Source organism: Hyperoodon ampullatus (assembly GCF_949752795.1).
Source record: "Hyperoodon ampullatus genome assembly, chromosome: 2".
NCBI classification, from domain to species: Eukaryota; Metazoa; Chordata; class Mammalia; order Artiodactyla; family Ziphiidae; genus Hyperoodon; species Hyperoodon ampullatus.
The window spans coordinates 172,774,235-172,792,251 of NC_136915.1; the positions used below are offsets into that span (position 1 = coordinate 172,774,235).

Here is an 18,017-nt window from a genome sequence, read left to right on the forward strand (position 1 = left end):
TATTTTAAAACTTGGAAAGTATCTTTTTCATTTGAAAGTTACTATTAATATATCTGCCCATAATACTACAATTAAGCAATATACTCTTATGCTTATATCCCAGGCTTTTGACATTATGGAAACAAGAATAATTTGATCAGACCAACAGGTTTTAAAACGTTTCAGGAAAATGACATGCACTTTAAAATAGTTCTAATGGAGGGGAACGTGGGCAGCAGGAGGGAAATTCATGAAGAAGTTACTGCAATAGTTCTGGGATAGAGCAGTGGTGACCTGGACCGGAGGAGAGAAGATGGAAAGAGAAATGGACAATTGACGGGATTTCTTGCTGATAACTTGATATGGGAATGAAGAAAAAGAATACACCAAGAATAACGCCCGAGTTTCTGGCCTGAGCAACTGAATAAGTAAAGTGCTTACAGAGCTAGAGATTTAACTGGGGAGAAGGAATAGAAATCAACCCGCATTTTTGGAAATGTTAAGTTTGCGATGCCTATGAGACCTCCAAATGGAGTCAAGTAGGGAACTGGATATGCAGGTCTGAAACTCAGAGGTCTGGGCTGTGCATAAATTTCTGAAGTTACCAGCATGCAGGTGGTACAGCACTGAAAACCACAGAAGAAAACGCCATCACGTCAGAAAATAATGTCGTGAAAGATGAGGGTCAGGCCTAAGTCTGGAGGAACACCAGACCCTGTAAGGGCAGGTGTGGAGAGAAGGAAGGCCCTGCCAAAGGTGGATGAAAGGGAGCAGATTGTGAGAGGGGAAGAAAACTAGAGAATGGGGTGTCAGGAAAGAGAAGAGAAGAGGAATGGCAGGGGGTCTCAGGCGATGACTACAGAAAAGGCTCTAGAGAGTCTGGCAACTTGGGGGTGCACTGGTGACCCTGACGTGAGACGTTTCAGCGGTGTGGAGGGGGGCAGCCTGTGAGGGCGGCTGGGAAGGGCAGAGATGTGCACAAAGACAGGAGTACAGACAACTTTTCAGAAATGTAGCTAAGGAGACTGTGGGACCAAGAAAGGACCTTTAAAGATCAGAAATTCTAGAGCTTGTTTGTGTTGTACTAAGAATGATCCAAAGAGAGGCAATGACGAAAGCAACAGATCCCTGAGGAGATGAAAAGAGAGCACGGGGTTGGGGGCTGGCCAGCTGATCACAATGGAGGGACGGAGGGCAAGGGAAGTAGGAGTATTTGAAAGGGAGTGATTACAACAATGGACCACGGACTCCAAGCTGGAGACAGAGGGAGGCGCAGAGGGGAAGTGACTAATGTCAATAAGAGAGTTGGAAAGAGTCACACGTCTTAATGAGTTCCAGAAAGCGCTGCAGTGAGACCGGAAGGAGGTCGCACTTGAAGAGGAGGATGAGAGTTTGGAGTTGGTGCATTTTCTGGTGATGACGAGGCTCCGAGAAGACAGAGGGTAAGAGAGATGTGGCCACGGTAGAAGATGTTCTCAGTAGCAAGAACCAACTCCTCAAGAGACAGCATGCACCCAGGGACCTCCCACAGGGGACTGCGGTCAATGGGGAGATGAAGAATGAAAGGGTCAATCCAGATACTCCCCAAGAGTAAGGGACACACAGGTTCTCTGGCTGCATTCCCCAGGTATACAGCTGCTTAATGGGCTCCCTGGGGCTTCTTAGGGTGTCATGGCAATGCTTATGGGAAGGCAGCACCTACTGAGAATTCCAGAGCTCAATTTCCACAGTTGTATAAGGTAAATGATACCTTCGAGTTTTAGAGAGTTTTAGTTAAAAGTTCAAAAAGCTCTTTTATTTCAAAACTTTCAACGAACAAACTTGAATAAAGTACTATAGCAAGACTCTGCCCACCCCCAACAAATATATTCAACAAACACTTACTGGGTTCCCACTATGTCCCAGGCACTTTCTGGGCCTTAGTGGAGATTTATACTCTAGTGGAAGAACCAAGAAAGAATAAACATACAGGGAAGAAATCATGTATTTTCAGCTATAAACAGTAGGGAGAATACAAACTAGAGCAATGGAGACCAGCAAATAATGGGGTTAGCGGTTGTATGCTCATTTTATTTTGTGCCGTTGCATTGTTAATTGACATGAGTGTTCAGTGTGTTTGTGTTCACTTTTGTGTACTCTGACTCCTAAGTCCAACGCTCTTCCCATTCAACATTAGTGTATTATATACCTTGAGATCTGGTATAGAACTGATTACTTAAAGAAAAAAAAAAAAGGAAGGTCTACGAATTTTGAAAGAAGTATCAACACTCAATAGATGATGTTAGTCATCTGTAGAGAGGATCCACTCTATACGATAGGCTCTCTGTCTAGGAAAACTCTCAAGGTGCAGGAAACTATCAAGGTTTCCAATGAAGGTTTCCAGGCTGTCTCCTCATGTCTAAAGTGTCATTGTCAGTATGTGACAGCACTCTCCAGTGAAGAGGATGACTTAACCAATCCAATGTATCTGCCAGTTATATGCCTACCATGGAGAGAGGGGTGTTTCAGGCTATCATGGCTTGACGATCATAGCCATCATGGTCATTCAATAAACGTCCATTGAGTTGATCCCATAATCCCTGGGCAATCTTGTGGGGACAGTCTGTCTTTGGACAGGGAGAAAAATACAAAACTCAATCCACTTAAACATTCTAGCACCCCAGCATTTATAATGCTCACTGAAAATCAATAAGCTGACATGATGTTCTTACTAGATACAATGCCCTTGAGAGCTTGGTTAGACAGTTTCCCCCCTGAGCCATATCACTGTCAAATCCAATGTCTGAACTACAAAACTGACATCTGACTGCTCCCTGGATCTTGAGATTCCAAGTTCCAGAAGGACCTACCTCCTTATTTTCACTCAATCTCTGCTCTGATGTTTAAAGTTCCTACATGGGGTTCAATTCAACAGTTCACCTAATAGCTACTAAACACTTACTACGTTCCAGGTAGTGTGCTAAGTACTGGAGACGTAAAGATGAATAAGGCACAGTTCTGCATTTAGAGAAACAATCATATAAAAAGATAATTTCAGATGAAGTGACAGAGCAGAAGCTTAGAGGCAGGGCACTTGGCCTTGCCTCAGAATATCTGCCAGATGAGCTTGCACTTGAGATAGGAAGGCTAAATAGGGGTAGCCAAGTAAATAAATAGGGAGAAGGGTAATCAGGAGGGAGAGTGAACATACCATACAGAAAATCAAGGAGACCAAAGAGTGAACCATGCAGCGATGTTGCAAACAATCAATAAAGTGCAAGGAAGGGAATGGCAGGTGACGGGGCAGAACACATGAATCAAGCTAAGGCCCTGAGCTTACCCTGGAGACTACGGGAAGGGATGGGGGGTCTTAGCGGAGGGTAGCACAATGAAGGCTGCCCATGAGAGATCCCTCTGGCAACAACTGGGAGGGTGGACCTGAGCGGAACATGACTAGCACTGGGGAGACCAGTTAGGATGCTCCCGCAGTCAGCTGGACTTAGAAAGATGGGCACTTGTCCAAGTGCAATGGAAAACAAGGGGTGGATTCAGAAATAGAAGGTAAACATTGGCAGGGCTCTGATTAAACCCACGGAGGTGGGGTGAGGGAAAGGAAGGATTCTAAGATGATGTTCAAGTTCTTGTCTGAGAGAGAGGCAAACGGGACGGTGGGAAACAACAAGAATAAAGGCCACTGGAGGGAAGTAGAGGCAGCGTTTGGAAAGGAGAGATACATGGGGTGGAGTTTTGAACATACAAAGTTTGAGGTGCCTCTAGACATTCAAATGGACATGGGCAGTGGGTAAGAGTCTGCAGTTCAGACCACAGGAGATATATCTGGGAGTCACCATTTATTTAACAAATCTTTATCGAATGACTTACCTGCCAGATATGAATTGCAGTAACAAGAACAAAATTGGATGAGGTCACCAAAGATGAGCACGTGATGAGACCAGCAGATGGCTGAGAGCAGAACCTTAGAATCAATGTTGGGGCACAGGCAGAGGGCGGATGCTTGGAGCAGACAGGGAAGAGAGACGAGAATCACAAGTGATGTCACAACGACAAAGGAACTAAGATCAAGGTGGTCAAAAATGTCGAGGAAGCAAAACAGTCCAGAAAGAAAAGACCGGAAATACTGATAGGGCAGTTGGTTTGGCAACCTCAGGTGACCTTTATCAAAGTGTTTACTAGGTGTTTACTAGGCAGAAGTCAGATCACACTCACCTGAGGTGTGAACAGGAAGTGCTAAAATAGAGCAAGGGAGAGAACTGTTTACAGTCAAGGGAAATCAACAATTTGAGATCTCCACTTATGGCTTATCTTTTATAATTCATTACTGGTGTGGCGGTTAATTTTATGTGTCAACTTGGCTGGGCCACCAGCTGGACCAATAATCTTTGTTGAAAGACGATTGTGGATGTTTCTATGAAGGTGTGCTTTTGGATGAGATTACCACTGAATGTGGCAGACTCTGAGTAAAGCAGATTATCCTCCCTAATGTTAGGTGAGGCTCATCCAATCAGCTGAAGGTCTTGAGAAAACAAAGACTGACCTCTATGAGAAAGAATTCTACCAGCAGACTGCCTTTAGACTCCAACTATACTACTTCCTTAAATTTCCAGCCTGCCAGCCTACCCTGCAGATTTTAGACTTACAAAGCCTCCACCGTTGTGTGAGTCATTTCCTTAAAATATCTATCTATCTACATACCTATCTATCTATCCATCCATCCAATCCATTTATCCTGCTGGTTCTGGTTCTGTGGAGAATTCTGACTAATACAGATTTTGGTACCAAGAATGGTTCTAGAAGAAGAGAATCTTTTTTTTTTTTTTTTTTTTTTTCCGGTACGTGGGCCTCTCACTGCTGTGACCTCTCCTGTTGCGGAGCACAGGCTCTGGACGCGCAGGCTCAGCGGCCATGGCTCACGGGCCCAGCCACTCCGCGACATGTGGGATCTTCCTGGACCAGGGCGCGAACCCGTGTCCCCTGCATCAGCAGGCGGACTCTCAACCACTGAGCCACCAGGGAAGCCCAAGAAGAGAATCTTAAGGATGAGTTTTCTGAATTGGTTCTGGGGTTTCTGGAACTGGCTCTCCACTCTGATGAGACTTGAAGACACTAATGACTATTTCCAGTAGTAAAGAGAGCACTGATAGCCATGGCACAATGTGGCCACAGAGATATGCAAAGCATCACCAGTGAATACTCCTAATCAAACACTTAACCTAAGGCAAGGTTCTGGATGACCATGTACGTAACACCTTTGAACATTTTTGTCAAACTAATGAGGATAATGATATTGGTTAATTGCTCCTAAAGTCACTAGACAAAGTGGGGAAAGGATGAGCTCAAGGATTCAAATTCCCAGTTCAAGTGCTTATAAATGACCAGAAAACTTCTATGTCTACCCTGAAAGGGACCCTTATCTCCTACAGCCACAGGGCTGAGACTGCTAAAAATCAAATCCAGAATTTCATCCTGAGATTGGCTGAATTAACAAAGCAATTTGAATCCTCAACTTCACAGGTGTCTACTGTTAAAGTGAGGGCACTGACTGAGGAGTGGGGACCCTGTGGGAAGACCCTGATAAAGCTAGGGACATTGAACCCCGAAATATCAGAGTCTTCTCTGCCAGTAGAAGCAGACCCCAGCCTGAGATTAACCCTGCTTGGCTGGAGGAAACCTTAATGGCCTCCCCTGAGGCAGCTGCCTTGAAAGACACTGCTGATTGTCTCGACCACCCATCCCACTCTTTGATTCTTTGATTATCACTAGACTCAAGTCATAGAAGGCCCCTACAGGTACAAAGTGTGACCCATGAGGAGATGCACTACACTCCAAAACAACTACTTGATTTTTCTAATTCACACAGACAGAAATCAGGGAATATGTGTGGAATGGATACTAAGCATGTGGGATAATGGTGGAAGGAACATCAAGTTGAATCAGGCCAAATAGATCGATAAGAGCCCATTAAATAGATATTCTGCATTTAATGCCGCAACTCAGGGCTTTAGAAAGAGCTCTAACAGTTTGTTTTGGTTCCTTGGCTAAAACATGGACCAAAAGTGGCCCACAGTAAATGAACTTGGAATGCCAGACCCTCCTTGGCTTAATGTAGAGGAAAGGAATTTTTTTTTAATTAATTACTTTATTTATTTATTTTGGCTGCATTGGGTCTTTGTTGCTGCGTGCAGGCTTTCTCTAGTTGTGGCGAGCGGGGGCTACTCTTCATTGCACTGCGTAGGCTTTCATCACGGTGGCTTCTCTTGTTGTGGAGCACGGGCTCTAGGCATGCAGGCATCAGTAGTTGTGGCACGTGGCGTCAGTAGTTGTGGCACACGGGCTCAGTAGTTGTGGCTTGCCGGCTCTAGAGCACAGGCTCAGTAGATGTGGTGCACGGGCTTAGTTGCTCCACGGCATGAGGGATCTTCCCAGACCAGGGCTCAAACCCATGTCCCCTGCACTGGCAGGCGAATTCCCAACTACTGTGCCACCAGGGAAGTCCCTAGGGGAAGGGATTTAATGAAGGTTCAGGGAGATTGGAAAGTTAGAGTAGATTTGTCATTTAAGACACAATCATCCACCCTGGGAAGGTCCAGAAGACATGCCTGTCAGCATAACTATGAGAAATAAATTTGTGACAGGAGCCCCAGCATCTTTGAAGAGCCCTGGGACCACTCTTCTCTGTAAGCCAGAACTTACAGAGGGAATTGTTAACACTGATGTGATGCTTCCTAAATGCAATGGAAGGAACTGGATCCTGGAGTGTCAGGGGAAGTGGCAGCACTCAGCTGTCAAAGGCAAGGCAAGTATAGTTACCATAATGGACAACAGAGGGAAAGCAGCAACCAGAATAGTCTGACTCACAGGGACATGCAACGTTGGTCAGTTGATCATAGTGCTCCTGGAAATGATATAGATGGGCAGCCAACTAAATTCTTACTTGATCTATATAAGCAGAAAAGTTCTAGGTCACGTGAACAAAAGTCTAACTTGAATCATACAAACAAAAAGTCACATCTCCTCCATCAATTCCCAGACTTGCGCCAGTTTACAGATCTAGAACCCCTTGAATAAAGAGGCCGAGTCCAAACTAGCATAAATTAAGAAAGGAGATTAAAGGTGATTAAGTGGCAAGCCATTAGCTTTATGTATTAGATGTGTTTCAGAAGGTAGAATTTTTCAGATTTCAGAAAATTAATACAATGCATATACTATATATTATATAACAGCCCCAGCTGGGTATAGGGCAGCATCCCATAAACAAACACATGAGTATTTCTGTATTGAAACATATAATTAGTCTTACCAAGTGGATCACGATTGAAAATAGTCTCTCATTAGTTCAGGTCAAATTTTGCAGCCAAAAGAGTTTGTACTGGGACTTCCCTGGTGACACAGTGTTTAAGAATCCGCCTGCCGATGCAGGGGATACAGGTTCGAGCCCTGGTCCGGGAAGATCCCACATGCCACGGAGCAACTAAGCCCACTCGCCGCAACTAGAAAAAGCCTGTGTGCAGCAACGAAGACCCAATGCAGCCAAAAATAAATAAATTTAAAAAAAAAGAGTTTGTATCAAACTTAGGAAAAAACTTTCAGTTTTAGAGCTTTTGGGATTTTGGAATTGCTGGTAAGAGACTGTGGACCTATAATTTGAAATGAGAATGAGAAATTGCCCCTCAGCATTTTCTGTTCTGAAATCCATATACAAATCAGCATCACCTCTGCTTATTATTGAAATATTTTCTAATCTCTCTCATGTATAAAGTTCAGCAAGCCTTACTGGGGTTCTTCTATACTTGCAGTCCCGGGGGGTGGGGGTGGGGAGGGAGGGAGGAATTAAATTCCAAACAGCTGAAAGTGATCAAGACTGAAAGTCCCTACTAGTTAAGAGACAAGGGCTGGAACTTCTGCTCAAGGTAGGCAGCAAGGCAGCAGGGCTACAGAACCTCTTCCAATGGGGTGGAGGGGCCAGGGAAAGGCGCCTGTGAGAAGCCTCTGGTTTGAACACCCTGAGCCTGTCTGGACATCCTGTAGGGCAAGCCTGCCAGGAGTCTAACTGCAGAAGGATCTGCAGAGCCTCCAGGGAGAACTCAGCCCAAGTGAAGAGGGAAGGTTCAGCGGCTTGTCAACACGTAGTGCCTCCTGATGAAGGGCAAGGGACCTTTCTGAGCCTCGGATGGTGTCAGACACTTGGATAAATGGATTCATGCTGTGTCCTCGCCAGAGGGAGCAGTATCAGAGTGAGAAACTGCAAGAACCACACCCTTAACAATCCCTGAAGAGCAGTCAGAGCAGGACTTTGCATCATCAGTGAGGAGGGCTTCAACACGCAGCCTCATCCCTCTAGGGTGGAGCCAGCAGCATCAAGGCATGGGGTTCTCAGCACAAACATGACCACAGAGGCGAGGACATCGGTGGATGCCCTGGGACAGTTAAAAGACTCTTTGCAAACCTTTAAGACATCCTGGAAGCCGCCAAAAAAGTGGTTAGAAACTTTTTGAAAGAGAATTCTATAATAATGCAGAGTGGTTGCAAATATATGCTTTGGAGTGTTGAGTCCCAACTCTACCATACGTTAGCTATGTGATTTTGCACAAGTTACACAACCTGTCTGATTCTTAGTCTCCTCATCTGTAAAATTAATAAAAATAATAATTATCACACAGAGTTGTAAGGAGATGAGATAATGGATATAAATTGATGAGCAAAGGCCTGGCACATGGTACACACTCAATAAATGAGGGCAGAACAAAAGAAATAACATGAACCTAGCTTTACACCCAAACTTCTAAGTCATACCTGGCTGAAAAGAAAAAGATACACATAAAGATAAATATAAATATATATATAATCTGTATCTATATCTAGACGGATAGATAAAAGGTGAATTAATTAATTCAAAACTTCTCCCTCACCACTCACTCACTTTCTCTCTGCCCTTCTTACCATTTAGGAGATTTCAAATATTTGCATTTTAACACATTTTTCTCTTAGGAAGCTGAGTCCTTTGCTTATGTTTCCTAGCAACACCCTTCAGAGGAAGGTAAATAGCAATTATGACCTGGATGTGAGTAACTGTAGGAAACTGTCTGGCACAGGGTCATATAAGTTCTTACTGAAGCTTAGTCTACGATATAGCACCTTCATCTCTTAAAGTGTTATCTGGAAGAAGCACAGGAGTACGTTAAACTTACATAACTGCACATTGGGTTCTTTAATGTTTGGAGAGAAAAGAAGACATTTCTTAATTCTGATAAAAGCATTTTTAGAATGGTTTTAACTTGCACATAACGAACCCCCCAGATCCCAAAGTAGAATATCTGCGTCTCAGTATAGAAAATGTTCATTGCAAATTCATTGACATTTGCTCAGTTGGTTACAGCACAGTACTAACAAACTCAAGTCAGGGATTTCATTCTAAGGGGCAATCTTATCTATAATAATAAATAACTCAGGCTCAACAAAGACATACAGCATCTCTAAAGACATACAGCATCTCTAACGCCAATTAGTTAAACCTAAGAACTGGGTACAACGCATCACAGTTGTTAAAAAACTATTCAAGCCACAGGCCCTGACAGTAGATCAAAGGTATGACAAAGGATCACAATTTCTAAAGAGACTTTGAGTTTGGAAGGGAAAAAAAAAAGAATAAATCACTGAAGAAGAATTTATCAATGAAATTATCCTTTTCATAAAGACCTAATGGGACCAAGGGAAAATTATAAGTGAATAAAAAATTACAGCAGCCCACATGCATTCAAAAAGATAATAAATAAATAAAGAGGTTTAAGGGCAGAGATATAAAGGTCCCAGGAGACAATTGCAATTTCTCAATTCAGGCACTACAAATGGTCACAAAGCCAACTGACCTCTGCCTTCTTAGCAGCCAAAATTCCAATGACTTTGGTCTAGACTCTAGGGCATTGCTAATGTCAAGCACTTGGCAAAGAGTGGAAAAGGAAGAAAGGACTATCACTCAAGATATATGACGCCTTCATATCTCACCAGCCTTAGGGATCGAGACCCAGAGCCATCTGATACTTGAGACCTCAGGCAATGCTTTTAGTTCTTCTAATAATTAAATTTCCTTTGATGGAGGCTAAAGACCAAACTAACCTATAATGAGTTCCATGTCAAAGCAAACCATTTATTCTCTTTTTTTAAATGACACCAATGGTCTTAGCAAGATTAAAATCTTTGCAAGGTTTAGGTACACGTGAGATGCATGTCCTACACAAAGAATCCAAATTCTCAGATAAAGATACGATTCAATAAAAACACAACTGGGCTCCAGTTAAAAGATTCTAATCATCCAGGAGAAACGTGATTGTGGCTGCACTAAATCAGCCTCAGTGGTGATAGAAAGGAATGTGAGAAATATTTAGCAGGTAGACCAGCATTAACTAGGTGGAGGGGAGGCAGCAATATTTCTGAAAAACTGTGTATATTATGTTTCTCCCAATTAAATCACACTTTAAACTCAGTAGGAAAGAGCAACCATTAATGAAATCCCACAATGGATCCTTTGTAAGTTAAAAAAACATCTATTTTGTAATGCCAGTAGTATTTCCTCTCCCTCTTTTCTTTTTTTTTTTTAACTGCAACCTTTCACAATAGGTGAATAGCTTAAATGTGGTGACTGTCAGGAATTTAAACTGTCCTTTGGTATTCATTATTTTATTTGAATAGTCTGTCACCTCCCACTAGAATCTAGGCTCCCTGCTGCATCCAAGGTACCTAAAACAGTGCCTCGCACCCAGTAGGTGTTCATTTGGTTGAATAAGTGAATAAAGACTTTGTGAAAACACAAATTTGCATTTTATATACTTTTCACATATATCTCTCTTTCACTCAGTAGTGTCTTTATTTCTTTTTTTGGCAGCTTCTGAGCCTAGTGAATACCCTGGAGTTAGGGTAAAAATGAATGGTAGAATATTTAAAAAAAAAACAACTAAGTTTTTGTTTTATTATCTCAACTAGTAAATAAGAAGTAAAAGGCTGTGGGAAGTGGTAATTAGATTAGTGGCCTTTCAACTACAGGGGTAGTACTTGAAGTCTACATTTGGTCAACAAGCATCAAAACATATAAAAGTTTTATTGATAAAACACTTAGATACTATAACAAACATGATAAAACAATTTTGGTATATAATAAATAGTAATTCCAAAACTATAGTAGTACTTAAAGTGGTTGAAGAATGTTAATTCATTCCATACATTTCTGAAGAAATATGAAATAGCACTCAAAGAGTGAAAATTATCAGATAATGTATAAAAATCACACTTGGAAAAAATATTCCTTCTTTCAACAAACATTTCTTGGATACCTACTATGTGCCAGGCTAAAAATACCTACTATGTGCCAGGCTAAATCCTAACTACGTGTGGCAAACTACTAACAAACTGTTATCAAGACACGCCTACGCCTCCTTGCCATTTAATAAATATTTATTAGTATCTATCACATCCACTACGCTAAGCACTAGGGATACTTCTATAAACAAGACCAACACTATCTCTGTCCTGGATTCTAGTGGAGGAGAAAAGAGAAGAACCACCAAATAGTGAGGAATTACAATAAAGACATAAAGGGCCAAGAAATGATAACAGGGGATCCTGCTGGATAGGGTGGTTGGAGAAGGCCTCTCTGAGGAAGTGACATTTAAGCTAAGGCCTCACTGATGAAAAGGAGACAGCTCTGGGCAGTTTTGGGGAAAGAGCACACCAGGCAGCAGGAAAAGCAAGTGCAAAGGACCTGGGGTGGGAATGAGTGTCTAAGAGCAGAAAGATGGCAGCATGGCTTGAATATAGTGAGCAAGGGGCACAAGTTGAAGTCAGAGAGGTGGGCAGAAACCAGATCACATAGACAACTATAGGCCATGGGGAGAAGTTGGGATGTCATTCAGAGTGCAACAGGAAGCCATTAAGAATTTTAAACGAGAGAGCAACATGATCTGATTTGCATTTTTATAAAGTCATTCTTGCAGTTGTGTGAAGAATGGACTAAAAAGGAGGCAAGAGGGGAAAATGGGGAGACCAGCTGGGAGGCTATCACAGTATCACAGGCAAGAAGTGACAGTGATTTCGACTAAAATGCTAGGAGTGGACCACAGATAGAAAAAAAGTGGGTGAGAGAGAGAAAGAAAGAAGTGGTTGATTCCTAGAAGTATTCTGGAGATGGGAGAACTGACTGGATGTGGGGAGTGAAGGATAGAGCATTATCAAGGGCGGATCCTAGGTTTCTGGGTTGAGCAGTTAGATGGATGGTGGTGCCATTTACTGAAATGGGTGATGCAAATTACTGAGATTTATTTTTCATATACTGTGTGTTCATTCCTACCTAAGGGTTACCAAAGACATTCCCATTGCCACATTCCGTGAATCCTTGAAGTATTCACTCTCTCTTCATCTGACACAGTTAAAACTTCTTCCTTAAAACTTCACTCTCTCTCAGTTTCCAAGACACCACACTCTTCTGGTTCTTCATTTACTCAACGAGCCTCCTTGTCAGGTTCTGTATACCCCAAGACTCTGTCCTTGGCCTTCTGCTATTTCCTTCAATACACTCTTCCTTGCTGACCTCATCCAAGCAATCCATAGCTTTAACTACTACCCGCATAAAGCCTCCCAGCTCTCTATTTCCTACCAGAACTTTCTCCTCACCTCTAAAACTATCTACCCAAATGTCCCATTTCTACTGAGACATATCAGCAGCATCTTAAACTCAACATATCCAAGAGTAATTTTACCATCCTCTTCTTCCAACACTCCTTTCCCCTCATCCATAATCTTCATCTGTGAAAAGCCCTACTTTCCAAAACTATGCCCAGCTTTCCAAGCTCAAAACCTTAGGATCATCTTACACTCCGCTCTTTCAAGTCCACATCAAACTGATTTCCAAGCCCCACCAAATCTACTTTCTAACAAGCTCATGGATATGTCCTCTCTTCCTATCCCACTGCTTTAATTCGGGTCTTCAATCCTCCTCCTCTGGATTGTTACAATAACCCTCTGGTTTCTTCAGCCTCACACCACTCTATCCCACACTTCACATCTCGATAGACACAGAAATCCTTCACAGGCTCCCCACAGCCCTTAGGATAAAATTCAGCCTTATGAATGGCAAACAAGGTCCTTTAGGAGTTAGTGCCTCTGGCTGGCTCTCCTGCCTCAATTCCCACCATCTCTCCTGCCTCAATTCCCACCATCTCTCCTGCTTCAATTCCCACCATCTCTCCTATACACACTCCAACCTCTCACGACACTGCCCTACCAACAGGTTCATTCATGACTCTGCCTATACTGTTTCCTCCCAACACCTACTTAGCTTAAGCATCCCTTTCTCTAGCAGCCTGAACTTCGGTCTGAGATGATGACTCTCCTTAGTGCTCTCACAGCAAACCATTAATGAAAGACTTCTCATATTGTTTATCACACTTTGTTTCTCCCACTGAACTATAAATTATGTGAGGCCAGGGACTGTCCTTCCTAGAATACTTTTGGTGCTTAATACTTAAAAAATGCTTAGTAAATGTTTGCCGAATAACTGTATCTAGACCAAACTTGAGAAGACTTTCTGTCAAACATGAACTGTTATGTACAGTTATTCATGACAAGAAAAGGTAGCTTGAAAGAAGAAACATTAGATAGTTTTCTAAAATTAACCAATAACATCAGCTGCTGACTTTCACGTATCAGCATTCATCTTTCATTACGGAAGAGTTACGTATGTCCAAGGTGTGTATAGATGTAATTCTGATGATCTTTTTGTGTTAGTATCCATTAATATTCAGTTTTTCAGTTCTGCTACTTTTTAATACCTTGAGTTTAATTAAGATTACTCTGACTGCTTTTGTCCTCAGTAAAGATGGGTGTCTGCCTCTCATGCATAATAATTCTGTCTGAACACACAAGATTTCTGATACACCTTAGTTTTAAGCTATTTTCTACTTCTTCACTTAAAACATGAATATTACCACCACCACCACCACCACCACCACCACAACCACCAAAAAACCCCCATGCTTTTAACCCTCTTCCCCCCCTCAGGAGAGACATTTATACAGAATGGATTGTCTTATATATACAAAGTATATATTCATCTATCAACCTCCAGAGGGTGGGGGGACTTTTACGTTTATACTTTACAGCTCCTGGAATCATTCATTAAATGGTATTTTTCCTGGCTCCAAAGATTACATTATGAACTTTTCCATGAAAGTAATTACTGAGTATACTCATGTTCAGATACTGTCATGCAACTGACATTTTGCAAAACAAAAGAAATGAACAAGTCTCCGTGGTTTTTTAGGAGTTGGCTCTCTTTATAACCATTACTTAACCACATTCTGAGACGGCAACAAGTACTCTGCTTTGAACAACACACACAAAAAAAGTCCTGTGGCAGACACCACTGCAGATGCCCGTAAAACAACTCATCCAATTCAATAAATCCAGCCTGAGGTTTACTTTATGTCTCACTCATTAAATCTGACAAGGAAAAAAACGTGATTTTTTTTTTTAAAGAAAAACGAGCCTTTTAATGTCGTATGTCTTGTCAAACTACGGTGACTATGACTGTAATTATTATGGATTGGACCAAACTCTTTTAAGCCAGGTCACTCCAGTGGTATTCCCAGCTCTTTGCTTCCTAACACAGAAGTAATGTAAATTTCTTCCTGGTGTCTGCAGACGACAGAGATGAGACAAATGAGACTCCGGGACCCTTCTATCTCAGAGGCTTAAAAAATGGGCTGGAGAGCACTGGAAATGGAACTAACAAGGTAAAACAAAACAGTCGCTTAAAAGGGAAACAATCAACAAAGGCCCTACAAATGAAAACCCTGCAACCTCCCGCCACCTCCCAAAGGTGGAGAACGCCAGAAGCCCGGGTTCCTGAACCGGAATCCCAAGCGGGCCTGGGCGACCCAGAGTCGCCAGGCGGAGACGGTGGGCGACTCAGCGAGGGCGCAATGCGGCCTCCCGCCGGGCCCGCTCCCCAGACAGCCCCCCAGGAATGAGCAAGGTAGGGAGTTCTCCCCGCCTCCTCCACACGCAGGGATCCAGGAAGAAGAAAGAGGCTCCGCGCCTCTCCAGCCCGTCGCGGGGCCCGCCGGCTCCGTTCCCCGGGCCCCAGGGCGTACAGGCCGCGCCCCCTCCCCACCTCGGCGCCCCGCGCGCGCAGGGCCCGCCACCTGGCCCCGCCGCCCCCGCCATCCCGGCTTTACTCACAGAGCCCGAGCGCCACAGCAAGCACCGACCACAGCCAGCGCCTGCGGTCTGGGGATGCAATCAGTGTTCCGGCCCCGGCGGGCGCTGCCATCGTCCTCCGGCCGCAGCCGCCGCGGCTCTGGGCCCCGGTCCCCACTGCGGTTAGCTCGGCTCCGGCCCGGGGGCTCCGGACTCGCCGCCGCCCGCGTCTGCTAGCACCTCCACGCCGAGATCCCCGCTCGCGGCCCCAGCCGCTGCCAGCCAGCCCTCCGCCCAGACCTCGGCCCCGCGCCGGCCCCAGCTCTCCGCTCATTGGCCTGCCCCGCGCACTTTGAAGGACTCGATTGGAAGGCACCGACTGTCCATCACTCCCTCTCTCCAGGCGGGGCCCCGCCTTTTCGGTCCCACCCAGGCTCCTTATGCCGGCGCTGGAGGTCCCCGGCTGTCCGAGGCGACCGCCGCCAAGCCCTCTGCCTGCCTGCCTGCCTGCGTGGCTGTCCGCTGGTCTGTCCTGGCCCGCCCGCCCCCGCTGCCAGTGTCTCCTCTGCCTCTCTAAGGGTCCAATCCTCCAGATGTATTCATTGTGTGTCTTCGCCTGTTTCAGCTTTTCCCGGTTTCTCTGAGCCTCACCTAAAGGAAAAGAAGCAGTTCGTTTACAAAATTAAAAAAAAAAAAAAAAAGAACGAGGGCTACGATGGGGAGAGACTTCTGATTCAGTCGTTCAGATAGAACACATCTCTCCCCTTGCCCTGTCTCCAAGGCCTGTCCTTTGCCTGGATCAGATAATTTATGTGTGCATATTGAGAAATCTACTAGCTTAAAAAGAAGTCTCCATCTTGTCTGAATCTCCTCTTAGGAGACCCCTGTTTTGGCTTAAGAAGGGTTGGGAACGGGGAACTCTTTCCTACTACCTGGAGCACAAATGAATGGGGTTTTGTTTGTTTTGCTTTTGTAAACAAAATATCCCTCGATTTGTCAATAAAAATTGTCAAGTTCCCCACCCAGACTCTGAAGTGCTGTTCTGAGCCGGCTCCACTTGGCTACCTTGGCCCAGAGCGGTGTCTGCCACTTACTGATTGCCCAATAAATTCTGGCAAGTGTTTGGAAGAGTCCTTATGAGAACAGACCACAAAAGGGAGAAACGAAAGGACAGGAGCACAAGAAAAATGAGGGTGAAGGAAGAAAAGGAAAAAATCCAGATGGGAGGCCAGTAGTGTGAGAGAAGGAAACAAGTATTAGACAATTAGGATGAGAGTGGGAGAAGAGCATGGTGAGAGCACCCAAATGCAGCCCCTCATTTCAGGGTTTTGTCTCAAGTCAACCTTATGAACACCCTTCCTGATATTTTAGCTATTTTAGCCTGCTACCCTTATAGTTCAGCAAACTCATAATAATTACTTTAGCACTAGTGAGGGAAAACTAAAAAGAAAAAGACAGAACCATTTCACCCTATTTCTCTCTCAGCAAGATCCTCATGAAGTGTTTCTGGAATGTCATAGGTTGGAAAGAATACAAATGCATTAAGTGAGCAATTACTATGTGCTGTAGATGTAGAATACCTAGACTTTACTCTCAAGAAGCACAGAGTCTACCAGTCAGTGTAGCAAGCATGTACTGAACTAAATTTTTTTCAATGCTTGAAGAGAAGGTCGAACAAAGGAGAAACCACAAGGCCAACGGGGCAGTGGTTCTCAAAGACACGTTACGTTAAACGTTTCTCCACTGACTGTGATGTACCTCAGTACAGCTACCTCCCTCTTGTGAGAACCACTGGCCTGTGAGGCGTCTGGAAAAGATGCACAGAGGTTGTAGCATTTGAGGTGGATTTTAAAGGCTGAATAAATTTTCACCAGACAGAAACAGGAAAAGCAAACTCAGAAACAAGAAAGCAGTATCAGGTGCAAGGAATAGTGGGTTAATCCTGTGTGGTTTGGAACTTCAGGGGGAGTGAGTGAAAGAGGGGAAATAGAGAATGCTGGAAAAGTAGGCTGTGGTCATATTTTGAAGAGCCTGGAGTTGTCTTTATCGTATAGGCAGTGGGGAGTGATGAGAGGGAAATGACAAGTTCAGATCTTTGTTTTAAAAGGATGACTCCTGCAACAGACAAGAGTGAAGAGAGCATGAGATAAGGTGTTGGCAGTGATGGTGGAGAGGAAGATGAGGACTGGAGAAACATTTCACAAAAGGAATGACAAGACTGGGTATAAATTAGATGAGAAGTCTAATCAAAGAGAGATGTGACCTCCAATTTCTAGCCAGAGTGGTGAATGATGCTACCAGTTAACTAAGACTAAAAACCCAGGAAGAGAACCTGGTCTGTGAGGAAAGCTAATGAGCTGGGCCTTGAACACAGCTGAAAGAGCTGAGAACACCCCGGTCAATCAGAAGGTAGTTAGATATCTAGGTCTGGAGCCCAAGGAAGCAACAGAAGGGCTACCGTGAAACCGGAGCCTGCTGGGGCAGCAAAGTGTTTCCATGATAAACAGTATCAGACCATCAGTAGACACTTAATAAATATTTGTTGAATGAACAGAAGAATGAATGTTTATTGAATTAATCTAGAGAAGTTACAAAGAAAAACAAAATCGTGAGGTTGTTTTACCCATAGCCCTTGTATTGTAGTTTCTGATTCTTCTGTAGAGATAGTAAAAGGAAAACAAACAAACAAAAGCTTTGGATTTCAATCACTATTGTGAGCCTGAAGGTCTCACTCAACAAACCTCCTCTTCAGGTACCTCCTCCTTCCTCCTGGAAACTCCTCTTTTCAGCTCAATCAGTCCAGGCATACAGTCAGAATCAACTGAAGACTTTCCATCAGGTGAGAAAAGCCATTT

The 18,017-nt window shown here is 43.8% G+C and overlaps 1 protein-coding gene across 2 annotated transcripts in view; it reads right to left on the minus strand.

The window, feature by feature from the left end:
- Positions 1-15,310, minus strand: part of MPZL1 (myelin protein zero like 1) — a gene marked incomplete at its 5' end in the record, with an annotated part of 59,452 nt that extends 44,142 nt beyond the window's left edge. The window contains one exon of one of the 2 annotated variants that reach the window (XM_079697525.1): positions 15,205-15,310. In XM_079697525.1, the coding sequence (XP_079553651.1) occupies positions 15,205-15,295 (91 nt within the window). The remainder of the gene's footprint in view (positions 1-15,204) is intronic. The other variant, XM_079697526.1, reaches the window with a different exon arrangement.
- Between the last annotated feature and the right edge of the window lie 2,707 nt (positions 15,311-18,017).